The sequence below is a fragment of the Coregonus lavaretus genome (genome assembly GCF_964263955.1).
Source record: "Coregonus lavaretus genome assembly, chromosome: 22".
Lineage (NCBI taxonomy): Eukaryota > Metazoa > Chordata > Actinopteri > Salmoniformes > Salmonidae > Coregonus > Coregonus lavaretus.
This window is the reverse complement of record NC_140009.1, coordinates 15,719,633-15,731,417: the sequence shown is the minus strand read 5'-3', so window position 1 is coordinate 15,731,417 and position 11,785 is coordinate 15,719,633. Positions and strand designations below refer to the sequence as shown.

Genomic DNA, 11,785 nt, shown 5'->3' with positions numbered 1-11,785 from the left:
TCAGCTAGGGCGAGTAAAATTGTCGGAGTGAGGTGGAAGTGGCTAGCAAGCTAGCCAACATTAGCCAGTTAGCTTGGGTGCTTGACTGCTGTTGTGAGGTCAGAACGCTCGGATCAAGCCTACTCCTCGGCCAGAGCGTCCAGTTTGCGCTCTGAATGCTCCGAGAGCGAAAGGCATTCTGGCACTCCAGATTGAATTTACGAACACACCCATTGATTTCGCGCCAAACAACATTTATCCACGCGCGAGTTTGTGCTCGGTAAACATATACATATACTAAAGCCTGAGTTAGCTAGGCCCTATTCATATTAATTTCATTCCGGTGTAGGTCCCTCCACAAGAATGGAATCAAACATGTCTGAACAGTTCGTTGAAGTTGACAATTTCGGGGTCGAGTTGTTGGAAAATATTGATATGAGGATGGAACCTCAACACAGCCATGAGGAAGTCAGCAGGTAGGCCTATATTTTTATCTACACTGTGTGATTCACAGACAACCCTTGCGGATGTGATAGCCTTGCCTAGGCTAGGTCTATCTACAACAGTTTGATAAGGCTGTTGTGGGCCAGGACACATAGCCTAGGCTATTAGGTTGAGCTAGTAGGCTAGCCTACATACGAACATCTTATTCTAATCTAGATAATGTGCTTGCAGTTTTTACTACACCTAGGCCATAGGCTTTATTGTCTTAACTGAGTTTCAACTTTAAAGGATACATTTTATGTGGTTAGGCTTATGAAAAAATGACAGGATTGTTTGAATCAGTTTTGAATTTGTGGTCCACATTTCCCATTAATAACTGGTGTAGCTAGTTAGCTTTAGGCTAGACCTATCACCAAAGTTTATTTGGTGATTTCTTATGCTCAGCCAGGAGGTTTTAATCCTCATTGAAAGGGTGATTCTAGAGATAGTCACCAGTCTGTCCAAAGATGAAGCTCCAGTTTTGGTCCTACCCAAGCGATCCAGCTGGGCCAATGTAAGGTAAGCCACTCACTTTGTTACTATAATGTCAAGCTTTTGGGCCATATTCACTCTGTTTGACCTTTGCAAGATAAACACTTAAATCTATACAACAGATGTCTTATTTATGTTGTGTAAATACAGTATAACCCAGTACATTTGAAATAAGTGGTCATGTTGTGTAAACTGAACATTGCACTCAATTTGAAAAGTCAGGTCCTACAAGTGGTCTAAATTGCTGTTAAATGCATTTGGAGGAAATCCTTTAGTTCTTTGTTCTCTCATTCTATCTGAATGTGTAAAAGAGCTAAGAAGTCAAAAGGGATTTGTGGAGTGAAAATTGTGTCGATAGAATCACCGAAAGTTTTGAATCTTAATCCTTGAAGCTGAAATAAATTCCTGACTGAATAGGTGTCAGTTTGATAAAATATTTAAAAAGCACCAGCTACACATAGAAACACACACACACAAATCTGGCGGTTTGTGGAGGTCTTTAATGTGCACAGGCTGTGGAGACCTCATGCTTAGAACAAAACAAACTGTCTGGTTGAGTCTACATCAAACCTCCTTACAGTTTAAAGCACATTCTGGCTCGGCCCTTTCAAATGTGAGAATCCCACAGATAGGGAGGCAAAGGTTTCACAGAGGAAATGCAGTCGAGGTATGGGGAGGCCTATCACAGGTAGCCCCCAGGGTTTGGGATTCTTCTAAGAAGGATCATAAAGGTGGCGGGCTCCTTTACAAAACTCATCAAAGATACAATACCAAATATTCCGATTTTGTGAAGAATTCTTTCATGAATAATTTCTTCGTCTTCATTCCCAACTTTGAGTTTTGACAATGCCGTTGGCCTTCAAATGACTTCTGGCAGTTCTGTCACCACAGTTCGGAGCGACTGTTCCTCGTCTGTCACTAAATTTGGTGAGAAGAAAGACACACACCACTGTTAATATGCCCCCCCCCCCCTCTCTCTCACTTCCCCCTTCCCTCAGCTGTGCACAGACAAAGTTACATTATTTTAATTCACAAACTTTTTAAATTACTCTAAGGAATTTAATCAGCCCTACTTCATGTGGCTTTCATTCTTATCCTCTCTGGGCTTACATGAACTAATTGCAAAAACTGCAAAGACATGGTATGCCTTATGCTGCTGGTCAGAGAAGCTTTCCTGGTGTTATTCACTATGGATTTCATTATCCATCCTAAAGAAAATCCTGAATGAACTACTTTGATGATGAAATACCTATTATCAGATATCATAGGGGATTGATTGAAAGGGTTTCTAGACTGTACTGGTGTATCACAATATACTGGTAGCCTATAATACAGCAGTTTAACTGGGTTTTCTATGCAGGGCACATTCTCAAGGTTCTATCCACCATCTACAAACTTGTGCAGAGCAACACATATGCTACAAAAAGGTAATGTCTTGTCAGATAGCCAACGCATAAGAAAATACATCCTTGCCTTAACACCAGTACTTTGAGAAGGTGTTCTCTTGTTTCCACAGGGACATCTATTACAACGACACACAGCTTTATGGTTCACAGAGGACTGTCGATTCCATTGTGGATGACATCTCCTGCATGCTCAAGGTTCCACGCAGAAGACTACATGTGGTGTGTATATAGTATGTGAGTGTGTGTGTGCCTCTGTGAGAGTACAATTTCAGTTCAAGAGGAGGTAACAATGGCCTGATGTTGAATAAAACCATACTAAAACATTTGGAAATACCTTTTGATACGACATGTTATGATTAGTTTAAGCCTATTCTCTGCCTCATACAGGAAGCAACCGTGTATGTATTTTCCATGATTTCCATTATCAAAGAGCAATGAAATTAAACTTGACTCAAAAGCATTGTCGTGTGTGTGTGTGTGTGTGTGTGTGTGTGTGTGTGTGTGTGTGTGTGTGTGTGTGTGTGTGTGCACATGCGTATGTGTTTAACGGTCTCCAGCTAGCCACGTCCAAGGGCTTCATCTCAGGTGATCTGTGTTACCTGGAGGAGGACAGCACCAAGGTGGACTGCCACTCTAACTCCACTGTAAGTCCCACTAACACTAACTACATTCCCCCAACAGCTCAGCATCGTCACAGTATGGTCATATGCATATAATGTTAGATACCTATAATGTTAGATATACAGGATCATCATCCGCCATGAACGTTTAACAGTGCTAAACTTCTCCCATTTCAATGACATAACAGAGATCCGTAGTCTCAGCCAAACCTATTAAATCCTGTGTTCACCTCTTTCTGGCCATAATCTCCAGGTTCAACCAATGTACTAATCACTCGATTTACAGCATAATTGTTCAGAAAACAAAAAGAACTCAAACAGTTTACTTGTATTCTGTCTACTGTTTGTGGGTTGCATAAATCAACTGACACCGAAACAGCTAGATTCATATCTCATTATACTTTTTTTGTTTGAAAGCTAACAGTAACTTGCTATGTTGACAATTGTGTCTCTCTTATTGTGTCTCTTAATTGTGTTCTCAGGCTACTCCAGTTTCTTCTAATGTTGGCGGAATCAGGAGTATCCTTTATAATCATGTCAGAACTCATATTTCAGCAATATTGTAACAAGTTTGTAAGACTTCCTTCCTCTTTTAACTAACTCCTCCAACTCTTATCTATTGGTGAGGAAGAGTCCATCAGTCATGTTTGTGTTCACCTTGACCCGTTCTCCAGACATTGTGTCATCTGCTAAGTTTGTTTTGATAGTGGAGAAGGACGCCACCTTCCAGAAACTGCTTGATGATGACTTTTGCACCAAGCTATCTCCTTGCATCATGATCACAGTATATCCTACTTATGGTTTTCTTTTGAGCTATTGCTTTAAATTGAATGTGCTAATCATATGATTTATTGTAAATCTGTTATGTGTTTGTGTCAGGGTAAAGGTGTCCCAGATGTGAACAGCAGGCTGATGGTGAGAAAGCTTTGGGACACCCTGCACATCCCTATATTTGCTCTGGTGGATGCTGACCCTTATGGTAATACTCTCCACTCTTTTATCCTATCAGACACACACACACACACACACACACAGGGGTTGCGTGTCCTGCTAAGCCGACATGCCTCTCTGATGTGTCAGGGTGGTTAGAATGGGGATTGTGTTAGCGTGTTCTAGCCCAGTGGAATCATCACACTGGGGCCCCTGGACTCACTGACACAGACTGTCCCTCTCCATACAGCACCTCTCTGCTCCCCTCCGCTCTCCTCACATCACATGGCGAGTCGCATGTGTAACACTTTACTTTGTTCTCTGTCCCCTTAGCTACATATCTCAGAGGATAATTGCTCTGGTATGGTGGTGATTGTATCGTGTCTCTTTCCCTCTCTTTCTCTTTCTGTCTCACTCTAATTTTCGCAGGGATTGAGATCATGTGCATCTACAAGTATGGATCAGTGGTGAGTCCTGCCGTGCCTGTGTATTTCTGTACATTATACAACGTGGCTTGTGCAGTGTCTCGGTGCAAGAAATATGTCATTATTCTCCTCTTAAAGTTGAAAAAGGGGAGCGGTCAACCATATCTGAGCATTTGAAGTGGCATGAAGTGGAAAAGTAAAGTGATTGCGTGGGATCTCATTTGTGTGAGGTTTTTGTATGTGTGTTTCTGGTTTATATGATCTAATCTAATTTTATTTGTCACATGCGCCGAATACAACAGGTGAAATGCTTACTTACAAGCACTTAACCAACAATGCAGTTTTAAGAAATGGAATCACAATAAAATAACAATAATGAGCCTATATACAGGGGGTACAGGTACCGAGTCAATGTGTGGGGGCACAGGTTAGTCGAGGTAATTTGTACATGTGGGTAGGGGTAAAGTCACTATGAAAAGATAATAAACAGCGAATAGCAGCAGTGTCAATGCAAATAGTCCGGGTGGCCATTTGATTAATTGTTCAGCAGTCTTATGGCTTTGGGGTAGAAGCTGTTAAGGAGCCTTTTGGACCTAGACTTGGCGCTCTGGTACCGCTTGCCGTGCGGTAGCAGAGAGAACAGTCTGTGACTTGGGTGACTGGAGTCTTTGACAATTTTTGGGGCCTTCCTGTGACATTGCCTAGTATATAGGTCCTGGATGGCAGGACGCTTGGCCCCAATGATGTACTGGGCTATACACACTACCCTCTGTAGCGCCTTACGGTCGGATGCCAAGCAGTTGCCATACCAGGCGGTGATGCAAACGGTCAGGATGCTCTCGATGGTGCAGCTGTAGAACTCTTTCAGGATCTGGAGACCCATGCCAAATCTTTTCAGTGTCCTGAGGGGGAAAAGGCGTTGTCGTGCCCTCTTCAAGACTTTCTTGGTGTGTTTGGACCATGATAGTTTGTTGGTGATGTGGACACCAAGGAACTTGAAACTCTCGACCCGCTCCACTACAGCCCCGTCGATATGAAATGGGGTGTGTTCGGCCCTCCTTTTCTTGTAGTCCACGATCATCTCCTTTGTCTTGCTCACGTTGAGGGAGAGGTTGTTGTCCTGGCACCACACTGCCAGGTTTCTGACCTCCTCCCTATAGACTGTCTCATCATTGTCAGTGATCAGGCCTACCACTGTTGTGTCGTCAGCAAACTTAATGATGGTGTTGGAGTCGTGCTTGGCCACGCAGTCGTGGGTGAACAAGGAGTACAGGAGGGGACTAAGCACGCACACCTGAGGGGCCCCCGTGTTGAGGATCAGCGTGGCAGATGTGTTGTTGCATACCCTTACCACCTGGGGGCGCCCGTCAGAAGTCCAGGATCCAGTTGCAGAGGGAGGTGTTTAGTCCCAGGGTCCTTAGCTTAGTGATGAACTTTGTGGGCACTATGGTGTTGAACGCTGAGCTGTAGTCAATTAACAGCATGCTCATATAGGTGTTCCTTTTGTCCAGGTGGGAAAGGGCAGTGTGGAGTGAGATTGAGATTGCGTCATCTGTGGATCTGTTGGGGCGGTATGCGAATTGGATTGGGTCTAAGGGTTTCCGGGATGATGGTGTTGATGTGAGCCATGACCAGCCTTTCAAAGCACTTCATGGCTACCGACGTGAGTGCTACGGGGCGGTAGTCATTTAGGCAGGTTACCTTCGCTTTCTTGGGCACAGGGACTATGGTGGTCTGCTTGAAACATGTAGGTATTACAGATTCGGTCAGGGAGAGTTTGAAAATGTCAGTGAAGACACTTGCCAGTTGGTCCGCGCATGCTCTGAGTACACGTCCTGGTAATCCGTCTGGCCCCGCGGCCTTGTGAATGTTGACCTGTTTAAAGGTCTTGCTCACATCGGCTACGGAGAGCGTGATCACACAGTCGTCCGGAACAGCTGGTGCTCTCATGCATGCTTCAGTGTCGCTTGCCTCGAAGCGAGCATAAAAGGCATTTAGCCCGTCTGGTAGGCTCGCATCACTGGGCTGCTCGTGGCTGGGTTTCCCTTTGTTGTCCGTAATAGTTTGCAAGCCCTGCCACATCCGACGAGCGTCAGAGCCAGTGTAGTAGGATTCAATCTTAGTCCTGTATTGACGCTTTGCCTGTTTGATGGCATAGTGGGAATCCTTATAAGCGTCCGGATTAATGTCCGCTCCTTGAAAGCAGCAGCTCTAGCCTTTAGCTCGGTGAAGATGTTGCCTGCATTAAAGTCCAAGGCCACTAGGAGCGCCGCTTCTGGATGAGCATTTTCTTGTTTGCTTATGGCCTTATACAGCTCGTTGAGTGCAGTCTTAGTGCCAGCGTCGGTTTGTGGTGGTAAATAGATGGCTACGAAAAATATAGGTGAAAACTCTTGGTAGATAGTGTGGTCTACAGCTTATCATGAAGTACTCTACCTCAGGGGAGCAATACCTTGAGACTACCTTAATATTAGATCTCGCACAGGCTGTTATTGACAAATAGACACACACCCCCACCCATCGTCTTACCGGACGTAGCTGTTCTGTCCTGCCGATGCACGGAAAACTCAGCCAACTGTATATTATCCGTGTCGTAGTTCAGCCACGACTCAGTGAAACATAAGATAGTACAGTTTTTAATGTTCTGTTGGTAGGATAGTCTCGAACGGAGCTCATCCAGTTTATTCTCCCCGTGATTGCACATTGGCCAATAGAACGGATGGTAGAGGCGGGTTACCGATGCACGGAAAACTCAGCCAACTGTATATTATCTGTGTCGTAGTTCAGCCACGACTCAGTGAAACATAAGATAGTACAGTTTTTTATGTTCTGTTGGTAGGATAGTCTCGAACGGAGCTCATCCAGTTTATTCTCCCCGTGATTGCACATTGGCCAATAGAACGGATGGTAGAGGCGGGTTACCCACTCGCCGGCGAATTCTCACAAGGCACCCTGATCTCCGCCTCCTGTATTTCCTTCTTTTCTTCATGCGAATGACGGGGATTTGGGCCTTGTCTGGGAGCAACATTATATCCTTCGCTTCAGACTCATTAAAGAAAAAATCTTTGTCCAATTCGAGGTGAGTAATCGATGTTCTGATATCCAGAAGCTCTTTTTGGTCATAAGAGATGGTAGCATCAACATTATGCATAAAATAAGTTACAAACAATGCGAAAAACACACAAAATACCATTGGTTAGGAGCCCGTAAAACGGCAGCCACCCCCTCCGGTGCCATTACTACTACCCCAGGTGGACTTGTGTGTCTGAATGTGTATGTCTGTGTTGTTTTATGTACTATATGCATGTGTATGGTTGTATGTATTCACATATGTGTGTTTTATACACAGTTTGTCAACCTGTCTGTCTGTCTGGTTGTGTATTGACGTGTTTCTATGTGTATATCTTTCCCTTCAGGCCATGTCGTTTGAGGCCCACAGTCTGACCGTCCCCAGCATTATGTGGCTAGGCCTCCTCCCCTCTGACCTCCAGAGGTTTGGCGACAACCACTCGCTACTTCCTCCTTCCTCCTCCCTACCTCTAATTGGGATTATATTCTGGGGATTTGGAGATTGTTTGTTTTGGTTTCTGTTGCTGTTGCCTTCGCTTTTTTCTCTCTCCCTGAGGAGCTGTTTTGGAGGGTATATTGAGTTTTAAGTATATGTCAGCTGGAGCAGTCTTAGCCTGAAAAGGGGGTTTTGACATAAGTAAAGTTTAATTGTAGTCTGCAAGCCTGCTCCTCCTAAGACTCCAACTGTACAGTACATTATCAAAAGTATCCACATCTTATACAGTTTGGACAGAAATGGAGAGAGCCGTAACATTGTGTCAGGGTATTTCCTTTGTTTCAGTTGTAACAACATAATTAGTATTTATATCTTTAATATGGTCATTTAGAAGACCATCATCCAAAGCTATATACAGTTAAGATATGTTTGGTATATGTCTCATAATATGACTGTTCACCTCTTGAACTGACTGAAATGAAAACTGTACTGATCATAACCCTTCTGTACTTTAGATTGAGAGTACCTGAGGATGCTCTGATCCCCCTCACACAGAGAGACCAGAGTAAACTGACCAGCCTGCTGAAGAGACCCTACCTGGCCTGCCAACCTGCCTGGCAGAGAGAGGTAAGAGGGGGAGGGCTACCTTTTATGAGTGGTTTACATACAATACAAATATGGAAAGGGAGAGAAAGAAGAATGTGTGCAGTTTGTCTGTTATTAGAAATAAGGGAGAAAAACGTTAAAGAAGAGAATGTGTGCTTTACCCAGTTTGTATTCCCACCTCTCAAGCCGTTCAGAGAATGGTTGAATGCAATGTGGGTTGGTCTGTTTAGTAAACATGTCCCTAGTCTCCACTACCCTGCTCTGAAGAAACTGTACACTTGTAGTCCTTCACTCCTGTTTAACAAGACTAGGCGGCGTTCTGTGAGTGTGTTTTTACTACAATTTAGACGTTTTGCAGGTGTGACACAGCACAGTGGAATGTGTTTGAGAGAGCTGTCAGCTCCCTGGTATTTGGGATACTTCGAGATACCAGCTCTGTTGTGAAATATATTGAACAAAAATATAAACTTCAACGTTTTTACTGAGTTACAGTTCATATAAGGAAATCAGTCAATTGAAATAAATTCATTAGGCCCTAATCTATGGATTTCACATGACTGGGCAGGGGTGCAGCCATGGGTGAGCCTTGGATGGCATAGGCCCACCCGCTTGGCAGCCAGGTCCACCCACTGGGGAGCCAGGCCCAGCCAATCAGAATGTGTTTTTCTCCACAAAAGGGCTTTATTACAGACAGAAATACACCTCAGCACCCCCCCCCCACCCCCCCCCCCACCCCACCCTCAGACTATCCCGCAGGTGAAGAAGCCGGATGTGGAGGTCCTGGGCTGGCGTGGTTACACATAATCTGCGGTTGTGAGGCCAGTTGGAAGTACCGCCAAATTCTCTAAAACAACGTTGGAGGCAGTTTATGGTAGAGAAATGAACATTAAATTCTCTGGCAACAGATCTGGTGGACATTCCTGCAGTCAGCATGCCAATTGCACGCATCTGTGGCATTGTGTTGTGTGACAAAACTGCACATTTTAAAGTGGGCTTTTATTGTCACCAGCACAAGGTGCACCTGTGTAATGATCATGCTGTTTAATCAGCTTCATTCTATGCCACACCTGTCAGGAGGATGGATTATCTTGGTTAAGGAAAAATGCTCACTAACAGGGATGTAAACAAATTTGTGCACAGAATTTGAGAGAAATAAGCTTTTTATGCGTATAGATCATGTCTGGGATTTTTTATTTCAGCTCATGAAACATGGGACCAACACTTTACATGTTGTGTTTATATTTTTGTTCAGTGGTAGATAAGATCACACCTGGTGGTCCAGGATGAACTCTGTTTGCTCATCTTCCTCTTGCACATCTCTTAAGACATGTTTTGTCGTTGTTGCAGATGGAAATGATGCATCGGAGCAAGGTGAAAGCTGAGATCCAGTCACTGGCGTCCATAGCCCCTGATTACCTCAGCCGTGTCTACCTACCCAATAAGCTGCGCTACGGCGGCTGGATATGATCACACACTGCCCCTCTGTGGACGGTGGGATGTGGGATTTGATTTGGCTGGATTCAAGCACTCATGTATGGATGTGGTACAGTTGCAGTGTCTGTCTGCATATTTTACATTTACATTTTAGTCATTTTAGCAGACGCTCTTATCCAGTTACCCAATCCTGTCTGTCACACAGTGACCTGAATGTAAAATTGTACATCACATTTTTATATTATTGATTATTTTACGTCATTATATTATATGACGTGTATATTTAACTCAATTATTCCAGATTAGAGTATCAATCCACCTGAAATGGCCAATTGACTGTGATTGACTGTGTCCTTGATGGTAATGTACCTGTGGATACTAAAAATGTAAATTTTCTGCCACTTGTATTAAATCAAATCAAATCAATTTGTATTTGTCACATGCTTCATAAACAACAGGTGTAGACTAACAGTGAAATGCTTACTTACGGGCTCTTCCCAACAATGAAGAGAGAAAAATACTAGAAAAATAATAACACGAGGAATAGATACACAATGAGTAACGATATCTTGGCTATATTCAAGGGGTACCAGTACCGAGTCGATGTGCAGGAGTACGAGGTAATTGAGATAGATATGTACATATAGGTAGGGGTAAAGTATTGTCTAAAGTTTTGTTGGTCTCCTGGAAGTGTTGACTGGTCCAGTGCTAGGTAGGTGTTGCAGACTTTACTTTCCATAGAGGACAAGGCTATGGTATCTTCAAACAAATCCTGTGGGTGTATTTAGACACCGTGATATACAGACAGTAGCTGCTAATAATTGTGCACCCAGCTTCTTGTGGCCACTAGTCAAAGGTAATGCCTCCACCCCGGTACCTTCTGTGAGTGGTCATATACAATTTGTCCTATTGTCATGTGGTCATGGAAAAATATATGTAACCAATAATATGTAACACCATATAATGATTAGTATGTGCCACCAGATGGAGACAGTGATCATTGGCGCTTATGGAACATCATTTTCATTACGAGACGCTGGCAGGGTTTCCACAAGCTTCTCTGACCACGAAGTCAGATTTGACAGTTACAAAGTCAAAATTGGCACAACAACAACAACAAAAGCTTTTTGGTCTTCATTTAAGGTTAGTGTTAGGCATAAGGTTGGCAGTGTGGTTAAGGTTAGGGTTAGGTTTAAAATCAAATTTTAAGAAGATAAATTGTAGAAATGGGCGGGGTTTATGATTTAGTGGCTATAGCAGCTATTGACGACCCTTTGGCAGGCGTGGCTCCTTACGTGGAAAACAGACAGATTGTGAGAACGAGACCAGAGAAACATCATCAGGTAAACAAACGACATTTGAAAACCAATAACTGCACGGAATGTGCGCCGTCTAGGTAGCTAGCTAGCTTGCTTACTTATGACACTTACTGGCTTCGCTGGATTGTTGTAGCAAGCGCATCCTCCATCAGCTTTCCACAACTAACGTAACGTTAGCTGGTTAGCTAGCCACAGACAGTCTGGATAATAATCAATAATTTGACATTGATCTCTTCGCTGCTAATCAGAGAGAAAAGAGAGACGTTGTCACCCTGTGGTCGCTGCCAAATAGTAGGGTATTAGAAATAGAGCGTGGCTCCGTGTTAAATTTTTTTTGGGTGTAAATGCTCTATCTGGTCTGAGTATGGTAACGATTGGTTCTAGCTATAGTGTTCGATCAGAAAGTTGTCTAGCCACAAAATTGCATTGCTTTTTGAAGGAAGCCTGCAAATTGTTGCACAGTTGTAAGTAAGTAAGTAAGCTATAGCTTGTCAATCAAATCATATCAATTTTCTCCTATTAATTTTCACTGAGTTTGTTTTGATCATTGGTAAATGTTGATAAATGTAGGTATGTCTACGAGACC

General features: G+C 43.5%; 1 protein-coding gene across 1 annotated transcript; it reads left to right on the top strand.

The window, feature by feature from the left end:
- Positions 1-342: 342 nt before the first annotated feature.
- LOC311149726 (meiotic recombination protein SPO11-like) lies at positions 343-9,913 on the top strand (the record flags this gene model as incomplete). Its single annotated transcript, XM_084186935.1, has 13 exons — positions 343-455; positions 868-981; positions 1,793-1,881; positions 2,315-2,381; positions 2,471-2,579; positions 2,918-3,004; positions 3,463-3,499; positions 3,655-3,764; positions 3,860-3,959; positions 4,340-4,377; positions 7,752-7,828; positions 8,356-8,467; positions 9,794-9,913. 13 exons carry the CDS (start codon positions 343-345, stop codon positions 9,911-9,913), a joined length of 1,173 nt encoding a protein of 390 aa, XP_084043061.1.
- Positions 9,914-11,785: the final 1,872 nt, after the last annotated feature.